Below are 22913 nucleotides of genomic sequence, written 5' to 3'. Positions count from 1 at the left end.
TGTCAATATCACTACTGTACCACCATGTCCTACTACTGTAGGACAGTCTTCAACCACTATTATTACACCTCACTCCACTACAGTCCCTACCGTGACCCATACTCCTACAGACATCACAGCTTTGTCACCCCCAACTGCCTCTACATCGACTGATCCTCCTCTGTAAAGCCCGCTTAGTTAATTTGGAAATTAGCAGTTGTTTATGTTTAATTATGAAATTATTTATAGCTATTTAAATAATTTATTACTGTTATTTATGTTATTCAGTAGCTTGCATATTTTGCATTTCCGGTGTCCGGTATTTTGGAACTCGGCGTTTGGCTCAGTAGAAATCACAACTTAGTATGTTAGTATTTTGGGGACGGGTTTTAGACATTGGGAATGTCGGGAATGGCCGGGAATTTAGAATTTCCCAAAAATACCCCTTTAGTTGGATTTATGTGATTTTATGGTGGAGGGGCAAAATGGTCTTTTTGCCCCATTAGTATTTTGTCTTTTATGACTTTATGAAATAAAAAATAAATGTTATTTTATTTAATTGTTGGCTGAAATGTAAGTTGATAAGTGGATTTATACTTATTTCTTTATTTTTACAAAACATAACACTTAGAAAAAAAAAATTACAAAACTTTCAAACACTCTCTCTCAAGCCTCTCTCTTTTCGGCCCTCTTTGAGCAGCAAGGAGGAGGAGTTTTCCTTAGTGATTCAAGCCATTTTTGTGTTGATTTTATGATCCATAGTTACTAGTAAGTGGTTCTCATCTCTTCTTTTTATTCTTGATGTTTTTGAGGTGAAAATGGTAGGTTGCATGTTAGTTTGTAAAGCTGTATATTGCTGTGTTTAATTGTTGTTTCCAGTAGCTTAATTAGGTTTTAAATGGATGGATTATATAGGTTTTAATGCATGCTAGTGGTGTTGTTTAAAGCTTTGAATTTCCTATGCAAATATGTGATTTTTGAGTGAAATGGTTCATTTTGTTTCTGTGAAATTGCTGGATGTTCTTGTGTGTTTTCAGAAGCTTATTCATGCTTATTTGAGTAGAATTAACTAGGTTTGGATGCATGTTAGTGGATTTAACCAAGTTTGAGTTTTGGAACTCAAAGCTTGGTCTTTAATGGTGAATTTTGTCTATGTGTTTTCTGGGTGGTTTTGAGGCCTTAGATTTGTTCTTTGGGGTGTTTAGAGCAGGTCTGGAAAGTTTGGTACCAATTGGGGTTGAATTGGTCGAGTTATGAAAATTTTAGTTGGTCGCACTGCGAGGAACCGAATTCGGTTGTACATCCGGATTCGGATGAGGGTTCGAATTTTCCGAGCCGGAATTCGGTTGGGCAACCTGGTCTACCTAGGTTGGGGAAAATTCGGGGACCACTAGTTTTCCTCGTTTTTATGTTTTTAGGGGTATTGCCATGCTTTTTATCGATAGGGAAACTTTTAGTTCCAAGTTTTAGTCCCCGGGAAGTGATTTAGCGTGTCACTTATAGCGTTGTGATTTTTATGGTTTAGGAGCCGTAATCCGCCACTCGGCTTCGGTTCGGCCGGGTTGACCAAGACACTGAAATCGGAATCCAGGTAAGATTAGTATAACAGTATGCATATGTAGATTACATGTTTAGCGTGCATGTAGGAAGCCTGCTAGATTACATTAGTTATGTATATAGGCTTCGAACCATCCAACCCTGTCACGTCGGTACAGGCTGGAGTATGACCGAATGAGTATGACCGGCTCGACCGATCAGTGACATTTGGTTGGTGGTTCGGTCTTTATTGACCTATCCCGTCGGTACGAGTGGAGTATGACCAAGAATGAGTATGACCGGTTCGACCGATCAGGAGGATACTTGTCAATAGTACCGTCCCTATGAACGTTCAAAACTCAGTACCATGTTGGACATGGCAGTAGTGGCTCAGTACCATGTTGGACATGGCAGTAGTGGGACTCAGTATCGTGTTGGACACGGCAGTTAGTTTTATGTATGATATTATTATGCTTTTCTTACTGAGTCTGTCGACTCACAGTTTATGTTCATGTGTAGGTAAAGGCAAGGCTATTGCTGATGGACCGTGAGCGAGCTTATGAGATTGTACATGTCGGGGCGGTTAGGCCTGGAGCGTACGATCCTCGGGACAGCAAGGCTGATTTTTGTAACTGGTCGTTAGACGACTTTTAATTTTTATGTAATAGTTAAACAGTTAAAACTTTTGTAAATGATTTTATAAATCGGGATCCCGAGACTTTTGTAATATGGTTTATAAGTTTAATTAAAAAGCAAAATTTTAATTAATCACGTTTTTCCATAAACCTCGTTGATTAGCAACGAGTTGCACAGTACGTTTAAAAATCACGTAATACGCCTAAGATAGTTAGGGTGTTACATCCTCCCTCAGCTCCCACTGTTGTTCAAAATCAACATCCAATGTGTACTCGATCAAAATCAGGGATAAGAAAGCCAAGAGTATTAATGGCTTCTCTTTATCCCAAGACAGTCAAAGCTGCTATGCAAAATGAAAAATGGCTTAAAGCCATGGATGTTGAACATCTTGCATTAATAAAGAACAAGACTTGGATCCTTGTTAATCTTCCTGAAGGAAGAGAACCCATAGGCTGCAAATGGGTTTATAGAATAAAAGAAGATGAAGAGGGTAACATCACTCAATTCAAAGCAAGGCTTGTTGCAAAAGGCTATCATCAACAACCAGGGTATGATTTTAATGAAACTTTTAGCCCTGTCATCAAACCTATTACCATAAGAATAGTGTTAACAATTGCTCTTACAAGAGGATGGGTTGTAAGACAATTAGATGTTAATAATGCTTTTCTTAATGGTGATCTACATGAAGAGATCTATATGGTTCAACCACCTGGTTTTGTTGATCAATCGGCTCCTCACAAAGTGTGTAAACTCCAAAAGGCAATTTATGGATTGAAACAAGCCCCAAGGGCTTGGTTTGAAAAGCTATCTTCAGTCTTGCTCTCTTTGGGTTTTGTCTCGGCTAAAACAGACTCATCCTTGTTTGTTAAGGTTCATTCATCATATATTTTGTATGTTCTAATATATGTTGATGATATCTTAATAACTGGTTCTAATGATGCTCAAGTTAATGCTTTGATAACCAGGTTGCACTCCTCATTTGCCCTCAAAGATCTTGGTCTTTTGAATTATTTTCTTGGTATTAAAGCATTACCTACAGCTACTGGTTTATTATTGTCACAAAAGAAATACATTCAAGAACTTTTATGCAAAGCCGAAATGCAAGGAGCTAAAACACACAACACTCCAATGAACAGTGGTCTTAAGCTTTCCAACTATGGTAGTGATCCAGTTACTGATCCCACTTTTTACAGATCCATAGTAGGAGCATTACAATATGCAACAATCACAAGACCAGACATGGCCTTTAGTGTTAACAAGGTATGTCAATATATGCATAATCCTCTTCAATCTCATTGGGTTGCAGTCAAAAGGATTCTAAGATACTTGGCTGGAACTCTTGACTATGGACTCAAGCTAAATAAGGTCTCAAATTTGCAACTTGAAGCATACTGTGATGCAGATTGGGCATTTGACCCTGATGATCGAAGATCAACTACTGGTTTTTGTGTTTTCCTTGGTGAAAACTTAATCTCCTGGCAGTCCAAGAAGCAACCTACAATCTCCAGATCTTCCACTGAGGCTGAGTTTAGAAGTTTAGCAGCTGTTGTTTCTGAACTCACTTGGGTTCAATCTCTGTTAACAGAGCTTCATGTTCCTCCTACACCTTCACCATTGGTTTAGTGTGACAACATCAGTTCGGTTATGCTAGCAGCCAACCCGATACTTCATGCTCGAACAAAACATATAGAGATTGATCTATATTTTGTTCGAGACAAGGTTCTCAACAAACAACTTCAAGTTCAGCATGTTCCATCTGAACATCAGCTAGCCGACTGCCTTACCAAGCCCATCTCAAGCAATAAGTTCTCTGTTTTTCGCAACAAACTCTATGTCTCTTGTTCAGAGGACACTTCGTTTGAGTGGGGCTGTCAAGAGAAGTTTAATTGATTAGTTTTCTGTTATTAGTTACAACAGTATTTGTTGGTTGTCTGTTATTGGTTGTAACTGTTTTAGCTATTGTAACAGCTTCTTATTTGCCTTTCTCATTCTGTATATAAACACTTGTAATTCTTCTCTTGAGCAATGTACAGAAACAATTTTTTCTTTCCTTTATTGTTTCTTCACAGACACAATAAGATTTATTCATGAATCATGACAGTATAGTTTTGTGAACAAATTGCTTTCTTTTCCCTTAACATCTCCAAAATTGTATATTTCAATTTATTTTTTCTGAAAAATAATAATATTATTTAGTGGACGAAAACCAGATAGTTTATGATTTCAATAAAGGACTTGACTGTTCTTTTTTATAAACTCAAGAAACTTAATCACAAAAATAAATTTCTGAGGGACCAAATTGCAAAGTAATATTCATTGGAAGAAAATAAAAACAGAACTTATCAAAATGAACAAAACCTGTGTCCCAAAATGGACCTTCTATCCAATCCAATCCACTTTGAAGCTTACTTTACATCTATACTTATATAATAGTAAAGGCCAAGAAGAAAGAATAAGTTTATAATAGAAACAAAAAATGACTTAAAAGTATTTTAATGTTATACTAAATTCACATTGAAAACTTTTTGTCAGTTTGTTAAAAATGCAAAACAACTAATTAAACATGAATATGTTTGGCGATTTAAGTGGTTCCCTATGACTTATAAGGTTTCATAAGCAAAACAATATACAACCTCAAATTCTCATATCATATCCTCAAAAACCACATAAGGATAGGATTACATTTTACATTACTACTCTCATTACCACACTTCATCTTTCTTCTAACCCTTCATTCATATACATATACATATTTATATTTATATATATATACACTCTCCATTATTGTAATTAAAAGTGGTTCAAATTCATAGTTATGTAAATTTTTAGGGTCAAGCATGGTACTGTGAAAAGAAGACCAAATTGGCTAACCAAAACAGATCATATTTAATAGCTTCAATTATTTTCAGGTACATATACTTTTCTTCACTATACTTTCTCCGCATCCTTTGTTATATAAATATACATATATAAAGGAGTTGGTGTATTTGAAGAGCCAGAAGGCATATATAAGAATTGGTCACTTATTATTCTCTTTGAAATGTCTTTTGTTGGGTTACTATTAATTTTTCAGAATATCTAAAACAATTAGAAAACACCCATTACCCAACTCAATCCATGAGATGAGACTATACTACTTTTGATATTTTTAATGATTTAAAAGTCAAAAAGAAAAAGAAATATGTCATAATATGTGCTGTATTATATCATGCTTAACCATTATTTAAGTCATAATAATAATCTGTTTGACTACTATGTATTTTAAAAATACAATCTTTTTTAGGGGAAAAAACAAATCTATGTATTATGTACATATATAGTTACCCCTTTCCATGTACTAATTTATTAATTAAAGAAATATCAAACTAAGACATATTAGAAAATTTTACACAATTTACCAAAAATTTGAAAAAAATTACAAAAATACATCAATACAGAAAATTTTTCATTTGTACTCTTTATACATTTTTAATTACAAAAATACCTTTTTAGTAAAACAATAAACTATTTTTTTGGTTGTTTTCTAGGCAGATTAGATGAACCTTAGGAGAAAAAAAAACATTATTGGATAATTTATTTAAAAAATATGTGGTATTTTTGAAAATTACTAAAAAATATGTATAATTTTAAGGGGTAAGTTGAAAAATGTCTTTTTTAGCACTTGTACTGGATGGACCCTAGGCGCGAACCTAGTCAGATCCTAGTTTTATAGTTTATTTATAGTTGTATTATAGTTACTAGGGTAAATACCATTTTGGACCCTGTGTTTTGCAAAAGTTACTAATTGGACCCTGTGTTTTGTTAAATGACAAAATAGACCCTGTATTTTCTAAAATAGTAAAAATAGGACCCTGAATTGATTTTTAAAGTTTAATTATAATTCGATCTAAAAGTGCTATGACAAAATTGTTTATATTTTTTGTATCTGTTCGTATTAGGAATTATCTTCAAGTTGGTTGTATTAAAAAAAAGTTGTCTAAAATTAAGCTCAGGGTCCTATTTTTACCATTTTAGAAAATATAGGGTCCATTTTGTCATTTAACAAAACACAGGGTCCAATCTGTAACTTTTGCAAAACACAGAGTCCAAAATGGTATTTACCCTAGTTATTATGAGATTATTTTTCTAGCTATTTTATAGTTGATTTATAGTTGTCGTGATTGATTTCTTGTTTTGTTTTTTTTTTAATTATCTTTAGCTGAACAAAATGTATTTTTGTAATTTAATTAAAAAATTTATGCTGTAAAATTATAAATAAAATATTAAAAAATAATATTTTTGAAAATTCTTCTCTTTTAATTTTTTATTTTAAAGTTCAACTATTTATGTATCTTACCTTTTGATTATAATGTTATGTTAAACAGAGTAAGTGGTACAACAACATGGCTGGGTTTAAAAAGTGTATGCTACTATGCTGTTCAGCAAAAGTTTCGGTAAAATCTCCTATACTTTCTAACATTAAAGATTTACATGTTTATTTGTTTTATTTCATAATTGATCTAAAATATAATAATAATAATATATAATTTAGATAGTGGTATCCCTTTTCATACAATTAAATAAATATGTAAAGACGTGAGATGATGAGGTGAGTGACCCTAATATTATTTTATATACATGACATGACCCAATTTAGTAGGCCATTTTATGGGACCTTAGACCAACCAAAACATGCCATTTCACAATAACCAAATTAGAATCAAATCCCAAAATGGGCTCACATGATGACAACTTTCAATTATGTGTATTGTATTGTTAATAAGAAAAAAGAAGAGTGAAGAAAGGCTCATAGAAATTGGAGAGGTGAGTACTATTTAGATCACGAGCTTATTGAATTGGCTATTCTTGATTGAATAGAGACAAATTATATTCTATTATAAATGTAATTTGCATAAGATTATTAAATTAAGGACAAAACTCATCAGTCATTGAATGAAATTTTTCATCCCAAGTTCACATACATCCATAAAGAAGAGTGGTTCTATACCTTGTTATATATATCTAAGTTGGTGTACTTCTAGACAGGTCTCATCTAACGCCGTATAGACAACGTTCCACCAATTTTAAAATTGTCTATAATAAATACAAAGAGCTTCTAGAGTATATCCCAAAAAAATGTATTATTTATTTTATATATATGTATATTGATTTATATTATGATTATTGTTTTGTAGAAATTTTGAGAAACATAAATAATTTGCAGATTGAAATACTTTGTTTTAAAACCGTCAATTACAACTTTTTTATTAATTTTTACGCTTAAAAATATATGTTGGAATATTTTTTTTTTCAATTTTCTTTTTTCACGGCGGTGTTTGTAATGCTTACAACATCATCCTTATAAATTTTTGAAAGATTTCGAATAGTTTACAGTGCCGAAAATACGTTTGAAGTTTTTTGAACACGCGTAGTAAATTGGAATATCAGGAACTATATTTTCGGTATTGTAAACTATTCGAAATTTTTCAAAAATTTACAGGGATGATACTGTAACTATAACGAATACCGCTGTGAAAAAAAAATTAGAAAAAAACATTTCGCCATATGATTTCAAACATGAAAGTTGACTAAAAAATTATAATAAAATGTTGTAATTAGCACTCCAGCAGTGCATACAAAGAAAAAAGATATATAAACGCTCAATAAATTGTTCAAATCATATTTTCAATAAATTATTCCATTTAAAAAATTTAAAAGATTAAAACTATATAGAATCCATACAAAATATAATAATTATTCAATTATCAAAACTCTATTTAGAGTTAAATTTGATAACTATTAAATGTAACATAAACACTACAAATAAACCTATAAAACTTAGATGGTCTTAAATCCAACAAAAACATTTACTACGACAATCTCAATATAAAAATTAAAAAACAAGTGGGTTGGGTCATTTTTTGGGATCATTAGTGTGTGTGAGTTCTTTCTGAGGCTCTTATTCAAAACAAAAAGCCACCCATTTTGAACCATAAAATGATGTCTCTTTCTTTAGTCTTTCCTTATGGTCCACATTTCCACAAGAGTCTTTGATTGAATCAACCAATTAGTTTACCTTCATTTGCAATTGAACTTTGTAAAAGGGTATTTTTTATATATATATATATATATATACAAAAAAGGTCCCTTTAGGCATTATCATAATTAATTGGGATTAGGAATAGAAATCCAAGTTGCAAATTGGATATGAAGCTCTTCTGTCATGAAAATGATGTCCTCCATTTTGGAGGTATTTCTTGATGATCAATATTTTTGTTTTTAATTTTGGAGCTTCAAACTATTCCTTTTTTATTAACCACCTTATTCATCAATCATCATCTTTATGGTATGAGATTCTCAAGTTTGAATCATCTTACATCCACAAAAGACTCTAATTTCTTAATGCATTTGTCCTTGCCATTTTCATGTCATGTCATATCAATTTATAGTAACTAGCTTGTCCTTTATATTAGAACTAATGTTATTTTTTTTTTTTTACAAAAAAAAAACTAAATATTATTTACCTATAATAAATAGGAGTTCTTTTCCATTTCAAAAAAAAAAAGTTCTTGTATTCAATTACGAGTTTTGTAAAATTTTGTCTTGCAAATATTAAAAATTAGAAGATGACTAATTACAACTTCTTAATCAATTTTTACATTCGAAACATACGTTGAAATACTTTTTTTTCAAATTTTTTTTCATGGCGGTATTCGTTATGCTTACAACACCATTCCTGTAAATTTTTGAAAAATTTCAAATAATTTACCGCGCCGAAAATACGTTTAAAATTTTTTGAACACGCGTGGTAATAAACTGGAATATGAAGAACTCTGTTTTCAATACTGTAAACTATTCAGAATTTTTTTTAAAATTTACAAGAATGATATTGTAACTATAACGAATATCACTATAAAAAAATTTAAAAAAAAAATATTTTGGCATATGATTATAATAAGAAGTTGTAATTAGCACTTCTTTAAAAATTATTATCAAAATTAAGATAAAATGTGCCAAATCATTAACATTCTGATCACCAGAAGCTTTCATTGGGATTGTGCACAATTAAGTTAATTTTATTGATTATCAAATTGTGAATTGGTTTAACTTAAAGCTTTGAAACATCATTTTCTATTCCCAATATAATGGAATATCAATGAAGAGAATAAAAAGTCAATACAATTCTTTAATGTTTACAAATTTCGAACTCGTAGATAACTGACAGAATTGATTTTTCTTTTGTTATTGAATTATTGAACACATAATAATAAATATAAATCATAAAAAGGTTTTATTAATCCATTATTATGATAAAAGGTTTCTATATAAGCTTGGTCATTTATGAGCATCGTCACCTTTCCACTAGTCACCACTGATTATCACGCTGCAACCCCAATACGCTGTCGTTTATTCACTTAATTACATTACCGGTTCTTCCGCTACTGAGTCCTAGGCCGCTTCTTTCACTCTTTCCTTTTTATATTTAATAATTCAAATTAAAAATCAACTCTCCACTTATCATATCACAATTTTATAAAAATTACACACTTTTTAAAAGCACACTTAATACTTATCAAAACATTAAATAATTAAATAAAAAAAAAAACACTGCAGAAAAATCAAAAGCAAATCCATTTCCGTGTAAAGTGGCATTGATATTAATTTATTTTATTTACTAAAAAAATAGATTAATTCATCTTATCTTTTTTTTCCATAAATTGTTATTAATTACTCTCTATTTTCTATAAAAAATTTCCCATATATCCGGTCTTTATGACTATTTCTTTTCCTTATTTATTTTTATTACAAAGTAAAAAAAAAAAATCCTAAAAGAGATTGTAAATCTGTTTTTTTTTTTCTCTCTTAAAAAAGAAAGTAGTAGATTTTTTTTTGTAATAATCCAATACTATATATATTAAATATAAGATAATTCCTAGAGTGTCATATATATAATTTGCCGTTTTGGGCTATGTATTAATATTTTTTAATTAGTCAAAAAAATTAAATTATTAGTTAAAAATAGCTTAAGTGGGCACTATAAATATTGGCCTCTTGGGTCACGCTATACATGAGAGAGTAGAAGCTTTTTTTTGGTAAGAAAAAAGAAAAACATTCAAATCCGTACGATCAATCTTTACATAACAGGTTCGAATTGAAGTTTCCTCTTCATATATTCAGATCGGCTTGTATATATAGTTTTTCAATTCGATTGTTTTTGTTTGTTTAGATCAAATCAATTTATGATCAGTACTGAATTTTAGCATTTCTGTTTTTGAATTTCAATTCTCCGACCTTTAACGTCGAAACTCTCTCTGTTTGTCGACGTATGAATTTTTAATCGATGATTTTATTGATCGTTTCAATTTTTTCATAGTTCAGTCTTTAATCTCTATTTTATTTTAATTTTTACAGAAAGAAGACATGGGTAACGACACGTACGAGGACGCCATTGCTGGACTCACCAAGCTTCTCAGGTTTTTCTTTTTTCTTTTTTTAATTTTCTTTTCTTTTCTTCCAAACAAACCGTGTTTTTTTTCTTCCGTAATAATGTTAGAAAACAGTGTCCTTTTATGTCATTTCACCTTGGCCCCCACTCCTAACTCGGGTTTGAAGACGAAAATCCGTTTTCTATGGATTACGTAGGATCCGACTTTTGCGGCTGAGATAAGTCTCCCCCGAGAAAGTTGGGTCCCACATGACGTGGCATGTTATCTAACGGTTTCCGTTATTTTCGGTTTCAGCGAGAAAAATCACCTCGGGGATGTCGCCGCCGCCAAGATCAAACAACTCACCACCGAGTTAGAAGTTACCGGGTCGGATCAGTTTGACCCGATTGAGAGGATCAAAACCGGGTTCAACCACTTTAAGACTGAGAAATACGAGTAAACCTTCTTTCCTACTATACTTCCATCCATTTTTGTTTTTATTATTAATTAAAAACAATAATTCTAATATTTTTTGGTCACATGTATCCAAATTCAAAGCACCCCCACTTGCCCAAATTCGTTGACTGTTGTTTAATTTATTATATTAATGGGATTATTATATGTATTAATTGATAAAATAAAAGTAAAATATTTAAAATTGAAATATTGGTTAAAATCTGTGGAGATCGTACACGGAAATTAATTTTCCTTTACTTGATAAATTGGCACATATATTACTGTAAATTATAATCAGAAGAACTTATCAAGAATTCTAATCATTGGTATAAATTGAGCAAAAACTATATATTTTATTTAATGTATGGTGTTTGTACTAAACAAGAAAGATTCTAAAGTAGTCATATAGTAGGAGAAAAGCATAAAACGCCAGCAATTATTTATTTTATAGTATTTATCTGAAGTAGCTATTGTTTAGAGTATTTGTTTGGTTCTTAATTAATGGTTACGTAGTAATTGGTTGGCCAATTTGGATTATTATAACTCTTAATTTATTTTTATATATTAAGTTTCTGGTTAACTCATAAGGTGTTTTGTTGTTGGAAATGTGTCAATTTTTTTCAGGAAGAATCCTAAATTGTACGGTGAACTGGCCAAAGGGCAGAGCCCCAAGGTGAGCAATATTAATCTTATGTCATTTCTTAGTGGAATATCTACTTTGCTTTTTCTTTTTTTTAATTAAAAATCTGAAATTGGTTTGTAGTTTTTGGTATTTGCGTGCTCGGATTCTAGAGTTTGCCCCTCACACATTCTGAATTTCCAACCTGGAGAGGCCTTTGTGGTTCGAAACATAGCCAATATGGTTCCACCCTATTGTCAGGTTAGCTAAAACTCTAAATATAGCAATTAATTATATGTTTAAGAAAAATAAAAACTTTATATTCATGACTAAATAAATTAAATATTATCATTGTACCTTTGACTTATAGTTATAAGTGGTTGTTACTTGCAGACAAAATACTCTGGAGTGGGCGCGGCCATTGAATATGCGATATTACATCTCAAGGTGAATATTAATTATATTATATGTAGGCCTCTCCTTTTTTCTTGGTGCTAACTTTACTGTGTACACACATCATTTTGTTCTTCCCCTTCAATCATGGTGCCTTGATTCTTTAATTTTTTATTATTATCTAAAAAAACACATATATATATATAAAATATTTACAAGTGTCTGTATGGTTCTTCCTCAACACCTAACTAAATTAATAATATATATGTGTAAAATGTTAGTACTCATCGCAACTAATTAAGACCATGTGCCCACCAAACAACTAGGAGATGCTTTTGTTTGCTAATGGATAATGTTCATATCCCCTATTCCTTGCTAGCTAGACCTTATGACTTTGAACATTAATCTACAAGTTTCCTTTTCTTTTGGGTAATTAATTAATTAATAATCCTTTTCTACAGTATTTATAATCAGTCTTTTTATTTTTAAATGGTTTAGGATAAGACATAGGTTCGCAACCAAAAATAGACTCATCCCTTTCTTGTATTCATTTTCTTGAAAAATTTACTAATGACTCATTCGATTTTAATAGAAGGGCTTGCAATTATTTTGGCTCATATGTAAATGTGCATTTTTAAACATAGTATATCACTTTCTAGTTTGCTCTGCTGCGTTGTATTTTAGTATCGAATTAATGCTTTTGGTGTCTGAATATGAAACATTTCAATTAAAGAATGTATTATACATAGAAGAGGAAAAACTAAAAGATATATAAAAGAAGTGTAGAAGGTTCCTTCTGTTTTGAAACTGGAGTTTATTATTGAATTTTCAGGTGGAGAATATTGTGGTGATTGGACACAGTTGCTGTGGTGGAATAAAGGGACTCATGTCTATCCCAGACGATGGGACCACAGCTAGGTACCTAAAACTGACCAATAATTCACTCTTTGAATTTTTGATGGGAAAGTTAAAACTATCAAAGTGCATGCACTGCTAGTATATATTTAGAATCTTAAACATAAACTATTATTTATCCACGTTAGAGTAAGTAAATAAAACAAATGTTACTTAATACTTGTAATAGGAGATAGTATAGTATAGATTCATTCCAGGTCACCTAAAGTTGAACCGAATATTTACAAAGTGAAATAAAGTACTGCTATTTTTTGTAGTTGGTATGTGTCGTACAAACGCTTTTACAGTGACTTTATAATTAGAATTTTGAATATATATTTGACTTTATTCTTCTTTTTTCTTTACTGGGATTCAGTGACTTCATTGAGAATTGGGTACAAATATGTGCACCAGCAAAATCCAAGGTCAAATCAGAGTTCAGTGACTTAAGCTTCGGTGACCAATGCAGCAACTGTGAAAAGGTAAATTATTATTACATTTTATTATAACCATTTTGATATGATTGTGTGTGATCTTCTTATTCTGTCTCCTAATTAAGATTAACTTTTTTTGGGTGTGGAAATAATGTTGTGCAGGAAGCTGTGAATGTTTCATTGTCAAATTTATTGACATATCCATTTGTGAAAGATGCCTTGACAAACAATGCTGTATCTATCAAAGGAGCACACTATGATTTCGTCAAGGGAAATTTTGAAGTTTGGAATCTCGATTGCAAAATTTCACCAACCACACTAACCAGTTAATAAAATTACATATGATATGCAGCAGCAGCAGCATCCAACTTTGGAATCGAGAGCTTTTTTTTCTTTTAAATATATATAAATGTCGTAACCTTAATTTCCTCAAGGTACTTCATGTTTGTAAATTTAATGTTGTTTTGTTGTTGTTGTTTGTTCTCTAAGCAAAAATAATATTGTAGCCTCAATGGCACATATATTTCTTCTTCTGTGTTTTTTTTTCTTTGTTATGTTCAATAATATTTGTTTGTTTCTGTGATTTTTCTCCATGTGTATCCCATTTTTCATTAAAGTGTTTTATATATATTATATATATACAAATAATTAAATTGAATATAATGTTATTTGTGGTATAGGAATTATTGCACTTGCCTATCACCTTCTCTACAAGGGTTATCAGTTATCAATTAAAGAAATTAAATTGATATTTCGACAGACTTATTGCAGAGGCTGTCTACCTTATAATACATGTATATATTAATTATATAATTAATGGCAATCAATTCAAGGTAATAACTGTGTCACATTTAATTAATTATTTAATTTTATAATAATCATCACATGGTCCAAATCTAAATTATGAGGTTTTTTTTATCAAACTCATTATTTGGGTGGTGGAGTTGAATATTAATTCTTAGAGTAATTAAAATCATGAAAAAAAATAGGGAAAAAAATATATATGTACTTTAGTTAGTTACAACATATATTTATATAATAAAAGTGATATCTATAAACATAAAATAAGCTTTGGTATAATGGTAAAGTCATTTTATGCATCTAAACGAGGTCATGAGTTTTAATCCCAATAAAAGCATGTTTACTTTAGCATTTTTATTTTACTTTTTGAACCTCTACCAACAATACTTATATTTAATGTCTTAAGTATTGAACCCAATATTTTTATTGTTACTTATTTTTTTACTTTATACAGTAGTCATCCAGTAGATATTTAACGATAATATTTAACGGTAATATTTAACAAAAAAAATAAGAAGGTTAAGTGTATAAAAATTAAAACATAATGAGATTTTGCCAAAAAAAAAAAGAATAATTAAGTGTATAAAAATTAAAACATAAAAAAAATTTGCCTCAAATTGCTCTAATTCTTATAAAAATAGGTTTGAAGTTTTTTGAGTGTGATATCAAAACTCTGTTAAAAAAATATTAAGTATGTAATTTTCGACACAAAAATTAATAAAGAGTTTGTAATAAAGATTTATAATTAGCACACCTCTAATTCTTAATCACCAAAAAACAGCACACGAAACTTATCTAAACAAAACCCACTAACACACATATTTATAAAAACAGAAAAACCTGAATAGCAACAAGTCAAGTCCCCTAATGTGAGGACTCAGTCGTACTAGTAGGGATGACTTTAGTATTTTATTAATAAGGTAAATAGTAAAATAAGTATTTAAAATTTTATTATGTTTACAAGCCACGTAAATTTAATATTTATTTTTAACCGTATAAGTATTAATACTTATAACTTTAAAAATAAACATTAAATTTATACAGCTTAAACATATAAAATTTTGAGTAATATCTCACATATTTACCCTTATTAATATATTTATTAATAATTTTATAGATACAGATTTTAGATAGAGATATGGGCCTTTGCGAGAGGCGGCCCAGCCCAATAATCATAGCCTGGATGCACTGTTGCTTAGGCGAATCTCACCCAAGACCTCAGAGAACAGTTCCATCCTAATCTGAGCATACACGTCACCATCCCATTTCCTCTCCACCAACTTCTCCGCCAAACCAACCGCCGCCACAACCGTCGACTCCGCGCTATCGTGCGCCGAATCAACAATTCCCTTTTCCACAGCATTCGTAGCCGTCACCTTCGCCGCCGTCAGAAGAACAAGCCGCCGAGCCGCTGGCGCGCCGACTTTGCACTTAATCAAAGTCACGAACCAAGTCGGGATCGGTAGTCGAATATCGAGCTCGCTCATGTAGAGGAATCCTCTGTCTTTCCTCATGAGAACGTAGTCGTGGCTTAAAGCGAGTATGAATCCGGCAGCAGAGGCGTGGCCGGAAACGGCGGCTATGGTGGGTAAGGGAAGCGATATAAGGTCTGCGATGAGTGATTTGAGCTTGGAATCGAGAAGAGGACCACGGGTTTGGGATGAACCAACCCAATCGAGGTCGTAGCCATTGGAGAAGAACTTTCCTTGGGCGGTGGTAATGAGAGCGGAAGATGAGGAAGAAGAAGCCTCTGATCTGACTCGGCGTATGGCTGAGTGAATTGAATCGATAAGAGTTGGGTTTAGCCTGTGTTCATCTTGACCCGTTAGGGTTAGTATGAAGATTTTGCCTTTCTTCTCTAAAGTGCACATTCAGTCGTATTTGATTTTGAGGTCAATTTTCATAAGCTTTAGAGACTGGTTCTAAAATCTATAATTCTATTAATATATATAAGAGTCAGAGATAACAGTCTAAAATCTTTATTATTTGTTATCTTTTTATCTCTCTTATTTATTTTTACAGTTTAATATAATTTTTTTTATATATATTTTTACGAAATTCTTTATAGCAACAATTACAATTCACATACTAAAAATAATATATAAGGTAATTTTTTTAAAATATATATACCTCTATTTATTTTAACTTAGCTAAATAGCGACATAAGTACCCAAAAATTTTATATTTGTAAGTGTCATAAACCCAATGTTTATTTTTAGCGGCATAAGTACCCAATGTTTATAAAACTATAATTTTCTTCTAGTTTCATCAGTACAGACTCTGTTTTGAATTTATTAAAAGAACATTTGGAAGTAGCTGATACTACATATTTCTATCTAGACCCAATGATCAAGAATTTAGGCCTTATATGTGCTTTGTTTAAAACAATAACAGCGTATGTACTGAAAATATTAGAGAAAAATTACAGTTTTACAAACATTGGGTACTTATGCCGCTAAAAATAAACATTGAGTTTATGCTGCTTACAAATATAAAACTTTGGGGACTTATGCCGCTATTTACCCTTTTAACTTTAATGGCATGTTTACTAATAAGTAACGAGAATCAATGGTAAGGTAATCATTCCCTTACATTTGTTTACTTACATTATTAAAATTAAAAAATGGAAAACTCCATTAAATAAGAAAGAAAAGAAAGGGAGAACATCCCCACCAAATCCAATTTTGTAAAAAATGTCATTTAGGGTAATAGATTTTAATTAATTTTATTTTATTTTTAATATTAAATATATAATGACAATTTTATCTTTTAAAATATGTCTTACAAAATAACTATCATATAATATAGTTTAACTCAAAAGACCAATTTAGTCAATTTAAGCATTCCGATTACGTTTCCTAATAAAGTAAACAAGATAAATCACAACTATTCCATTTCTAAAAAAAATTAGTAAACAACATATTACAAATATTGATTCCGATTATTTTTCATTTATTCCGTTACATTTCTTCATTAATTTATTCCGTTTCTGAATGTTGTATAGTAAAAGTGCCATAAATCTCGCTATATTTTTAATTTTTTTTGGTAAGCTAAAATGATAGCGACTTAATCAGATACGATAATGACAACACGTGATATACAATGATGAGAATAATTTTAAATAATTAGATATACAAAAAAAGTGTAATAAATCATGTCAGCTTTCTATTATAAAAAAGAAATTTTGTAATTATATGTCGAGCTGACATGTTTCTACACCTAACTTCTTATATTATTCATAAAAAAATATATAAAAATTAGTAATATTAATTTTTTAAAAAACATTCTCCGCTGCAAGTTGTTAATTAATTGAAAATAAAGAAAAAAAATCAATTTTTAATCCTAAGATATAAATTCTAACAATAATAATAAGAAGCAAAAAAAAAAAAAAATAGCAACATATGAAAATAAGTAAGATTGTATACCCAGTTTACTTTACTTATTTTAATTTTTACCTTTATTTTCATATTTTTTTAGATATACCCACTTTTATTGATGATATGCACATTAGACCCCTTAAGTTATGTAAATTATATGCTAGAGTTAAACAAAAAGTGAGGATATATTAGACAATCCACTCAAAAAAAAATAAGCACATTTTAATAAAAAAAATAATATAAAAATATTTTTAATTAATAAATACAAAAAATTGATATTTTTCAACTTATCCCAACTAAGTTGGGTTGGTGGGTGGAGTTATGGAATCCACAGAGAAAAAGGTAAAAGCCTGCGGAGTATTTAAGGATACCCATGTTTGTGATTTGATTATTGATTAGAAAAAATAGAAACATACAAATGAATAGTAGCCCTTTTCTTCTTTCACTTACGTATGGGATAGGATTTTGAATTTAATATTACAAAAATTTGAAAAAGAGAGGTTAAACCAAATAAAAAATAGATAAATGGGTATAAAATATTGGGTGGTGGTTCACTCATTCTATAATGCATTTCTTAAATAGGATGTATTCATGTATTATTTGGTCAAAATAATTTTTTAGTTTAATATTTTTTTTCATATTTGTACATTTTATAGTTACTAGAAAAATGTACTCATCTGATGTGTCAGCAGTAAGAACTGAGTCACTGACCCATCATTTTCATTTCTCTGTGTCTTACATAATAGCCTAATGCAAATGCAACAACAACTAATTTAAATAGACAAAAGTATATTAATTAATTAATACAAAAATAGTAGAAATTTTTACACTAAAAATACAAGAAGCTAACTTTATTACATATATACTACAACACGTTAAAAGCAACTTTTATACACTTTAAGTTTATTTTATTACACTTTTACCACTTGCACACACAATCTTGTGGGTATATCTGGAAATTATTCATGGTGGAAGTAGCTGAGCTCGTGGGGAAGTGGGGCTTCTATCGAGCGGGAACTGGCACGTGTGTCAAGCGGCGGTGGAGACGGTTCTGTGCGGAGGCGTTTTGCGACCTATGCAAGGGGTTTTGATGCAGAAACTCGAAGAATCTTCCGACATGCTGGCGGTGGCAGCGGACACATCATCCTGGCCGTCGAGTTCCTACCATTACTTTCCATCGCTGCCGTCAATTTACGATCCGAGGCAGGAGCTGTACTACTCCGGAGCGGAGGAAGTAGTGGTATCTTCCCGATGTCGACGGAGAAGCTTATTCGGCGAGACTCAATTTCACGTAGCTCGGAAGAATCGGTAATGACCAAGAGCTTCGGAATTCGTGATCGCAAGGAACAGAAGCTCTTAAATCTCTTTGTATGAATATTTATATTTATATAGAGAATTTTGGTTGAGATATTAGAATATGATAATTAGAAGTGCTCAGTTGAAGAAGAACTTCATTACGCCTAAGTGAATAAGGAATTAATGTATGGCTTAACTTAACAGATAACTAGAGAAGAAGAACCTTCTCTTGCCGGGATTTTTAATCCTCCAGCGACATTTCCCTTTTCCCTTTTTTCTGTGGGGTGCCAGGGTGGCAGCTCAGCCTGAGCAGTGTCTGTTGTTGCTAATAGCTCAGAAAGTCTCTCACTTAGATTATCAACCTCTCTGTGCAAGCTTCTTATGTAGTTGCATGTCTCCTGTAATACATTAGCTTCTTATATACGGTTTGGTATATACTATAGAGTACTGTACAATAGGAATTTGTAATTTGACGAGTAATAGAGGTTTTTTTTTTTGGATAATATATAAACTATCATAAAACGATAATGCAACTATAAGGCAACTATTTGCACTTGCATACAGTTGTTTTGTAGTTTTATTATAGTTTTGCTACTGGCATATGTTATTTCACTATAAAATTAATATGCAACTATTTGCATAAAACTTACTATGTATAACTACTATTTCGTAGTCCCCATCAAATTAAATTCTTGCATAATATATAAACTATCATAAAACGATAATGCAACTATAAGGCAACTATTTGCACTTGCATACAGTTGTTTTGTAGTTTTGTTATAGTTTTGCTACTTGCATATGTTATTTCACTATAAAATTAATATGCAACTATTTGCACAAAACTTACTATGTATAACTACTATTTCTTAGTCCCCATCAAATTAAATTCTTGCATAATATATAAACTATCATAAAACGATAATGCAACTATAAGGCAACCAAAACAAAAAATAAATCAAAATGCAACTGTATATAACGTAGATGTATTTTTCATGAGGTTTTTTTTTTAAATTTTTCACATCATACATTGTTTTGGATTTAGTGGGAGCTCCAGATCTGTTTGTTACAGATCTACATTTCATGAATATAGATTTCGATATTAGGGGGAGTTATTTTGATCGAATAAAATAGAAAACAAATGTGTAATTTCAGTTTCTTCACAGTTTTTCTGATTTTTTTTTCGTCATTTTCAGTTTAGATCATTGCAGGTATTCTTTTCCAATTGATTTTGCCAGAATTAATAGTTGTATTTTTCTCGTTTTGGTTTCATTTTGGTTGTTTTGCGGTTTTGAAACGAACGCGTATTTTCATCTTCATGGTTCGCTCTGTACAGCTGAAGGCTTAGTGCATGTGGTATTTTTGTAAATATTTGTATGTGGACTGTATAAATGTTTAATGGGCCGGCCCAAGATATTTTTGTAATTTTTTTCCCTTTTTTGTATTTTTTTGTTTTTTTCCCAAAATAGTAATTTACGGTGAAATTCTCTCGACTATTAATTTACTTACAAAATATCATCCAATTATATATTTTAGTAAAAAAACCCTCTAAAGTACTGTTCTGTTTATATTTTTAAGTATCGTCTGTCCAGCTTCGTTAAGTTTTAATTTTGCCCGCGTAGCAATGACGGGTCATTAAAAAATTATGTTACGTAGCTATATTTACAAAATAAAAATTAAAATAAAAATAAAAACTTTAAGAGTAATTTGCGACAAAATCCCTTCAACTATCAATTTACTTGCAAAAAAACATGTAACCTCAAAGTTTATTGGATGATTTTTTGCAAGTAAATTAATAGTTGGGGGGTTTTGCCGCAAATTACTCTATATATTTTAAAAAATAAAATTAAAAACTTAATAAAACAGTACAATCACTTAAAAAATATGAATAATTATAAATTCTACTTAAACAATTTCGAACTAAACCAATTGGTTTGGTTTGAGAAATTTATTGGTTTGGTTTGATTTTTAATATTCAAAAAACTGTTATACTGGTTTGGTAAACTCAAGACCAAACCAATCCATGGGCACCCTTACCCATGTTAATGCTCTGCATTCGAGATGAGGTAAAAGTTAGAATTTTATTAATTTTGCCTAAAAACTGAAATAAAAAGACTTGGAATGGTTTGAGCAATTATAAATTTACAACACAATTAATTTTATAAATTCTACAAGTTGTATAGATTATAAAGGTCGTAATGGTACTATTAAGTTGTAAATTTGAGTTTAAGCAATACAATGATTTTAATTTCTCAAAAAAAAATAATAATAATAATAATAATCAAATATTCAGCACTGCACTAAACTTCAACTATAAACGTTAAAAGACATCATGTGTATATATATATTTTAGATTAATTTGCGACAAAACCCCCCAACTATCAATTTACTTACAAAAGTTGGATAGTTTTTTGTAAGTAAATTGATAGTTGAGGGGGTTTTGGCACAAATTACTCTTAAAGTTTTTATTTTTATTTTAATTACTAATTTTAATTTTTATTTTGTAAAACATGGTCATGTAGGATAATTTTTTAGTGACCTGTTATTGCCACGTGGACAAAATTAGGACTTAACGAGATTGGACAGACGACACCTTAAAAATGTAAACGGAACCGTACTTTGAAGGGTTTTCCCACTAAAATATGAAGTTAGATGATTTTTTTGCAAGTAAATTGATAGTTGATGAAATTTTACCGCAAATTACTGATACAAAAATGTGTGTAGTCCCATCAAGAAGTTGTAACAATTAATCAATTAATTGGGTCAGATGTAAATATGTAGGTAAAAGAAATCCAGAAACGTGTGAAATGAGTTTTGATGTGTAAACAACAGTAAGCTATATATGTATATAGGGTTTGAAAATATATAGATAGTCTGGCTTTGGCAGATTAGAATTATTGCCCTTTTCATCACAACTACTACGTACCTTATATATTCAATTTAGTGCATATTTTATCTCCAGGTAACAGCATATCATAGTACGTTACCTTAAATGCAATATATCAATATTTAATTTTTTCAATTAAATAATATACATTTGTTTTAATTTTTAAAATGAAATTTAAAATTAAGATTTTTAATTCTTAATTATTGCAGCAACATTAATATATATACATATTCCACTACTATTTAATACCTAAAAAAATAGGTAAAAATCATGTATAGTTCAATTAGGTCTTACTTTTCTAAGATTTAGCTTCCTAAATATTAAATCTGGCCAAAAAAATAATATTCATTCAACATTTCATCACATCTAATTGAAGAAAGATAGCATTACTTCAACTATTACAAATCAAATCATTAATTCATACAAGAGTTCATAACCACCCAAATCTCAATAACCTTAGTTCATATTAGGACTGAACTCTAAATTTTGAGCGAGTTCGACCCGAACCTGAACAACCCACCCGAACTCGAACCCATGAACCCGCAATTTTTTTTTTTTTTTTAAAAAAAGGTTCAGGTAGGTCGGGTTCAACCCGGTAGGTAGGTCGGGTTGTATAGACTAAAACATACATGATTATGAATAAAGTGCGGAATTAATAAATCATATATGCACTATGAATAAGGATCGAAATACCTCCAACCATTGATTCTTGAGCTTCAAACCCACATAAGCTTTGATCTGCAAAGGAAACTGGTTGATGTGGGTAATCGGGCTTCCTCGCTCTCTCAACTCTCTTTAGATGGAATTTGCTGTTATGAACAGAATGAGTGAGGAGCTCGGGGACCGAGACCCTATATTTATAGGTGAGATACTCCATCAGTATCTGTGCCACATTAATTGTCAGAATATTTTGACAATTAATTCAGGAAATCAAATCAGGTAATGAATATAGAAATCTGACCATATATAGAATATTACGTAATTGATTCTGTCCATATTCAATGAATATAAAATATTCATTTATCAGAATCAATAATATTATCTTATTTTCTTAATTAGAAATATTCTAATATTCTCCCACTTGGTCAGCATTTAAACTAAAACATTCAAACCCAAACGTTCATCATTAAAAAATAAAAATACGAATCATAGCGACATGTCCTCATTATAAGTCGAGTATTATCTTCCATGTATTACGATATA

The 22913-nt window shown here is 30.6% G+C and overlaps 2 protein-coding genes across 3 annotated transcripts; one reads left to right on the top strand and one right to left on the bottom strand.

Annotated features, from left to right (window-relative positions):
- Positions 1-4781: 4781 nt before the first annotated feature.
- On the top strand, positions 4782-13933 carry LOC115712179 (carbonic anhydrase 2). 2 transcript variants are annotated; one of them, XM_030640427.2, is made up of 10 exons: positions 4782-5060; positions 6516-6584; positions 10543-10604; positions 10872-11012; positions 11637-11685; positions 11776-11892; positions 12025-12078; positions 12857-12942; positions 13295-13400; positions 13515-13933. In XM_030640427.2, the coding sequence occupies exons 2-10, from the start codon at positions 6534-6536 to the stop codon at positions 13680-13682; spliced, it is 834 nt and encodes a 277-aa protein (XP_030496287.1). In that variant the 5' UTR covers positions 4782-5060; positions 6516-6533; the 3' UTR covers positions 13683-13933. The 2 variants fall into 2 exon arrangements, with proteins under 2 accessions (XP_030496287.1, XP_030496288.1); XM_030640428.2 differs by lacking the exons at positions 4782-5060; positions 6516-6584 and adding an exon at positions 10121-10275.
- A 934-nt stretch (positions 13934-14867) lies between these two features.
- Positions 14868-16139, bottom strand: LOC115712180 (enoyl-CoA delta isomerase 1, peroxisomal). The gene has a single exon (XM_030640429.2). The coding sequence runs from the start codon at positions 16022-16024 to the stop codon at positions 15326-15328; it is 699 nt and encodes a 232-aa protein (XP_030496289.2). The 5' UTR covers positions 16025-16139; the 3' UTR covers positions 14868-15325.
- Positions 16140-22913: the final 6774 nt, after the last annotated feature.

This window comes from Cannabis sativa, chromosome 4 (genome assembly GCF_029168945.1).
Source record: "Cannabis sativa cultivar Pink pepper isolate KNU-18-1 chromosome 4, ASM2916894v1, whole genome shotgun sequence".
Taxonomy (NCBI): Eukaryota; Viridiplantae; Streptophyta; class Magnoliopsida; order Rosales; family Cannabaceae; genus Cannabis; species Cannabis sativa.
Note: the sequence above shows the minus strand (reverse complement) of the source record. Positions and strands in the feature narration are given on the sequence as shown.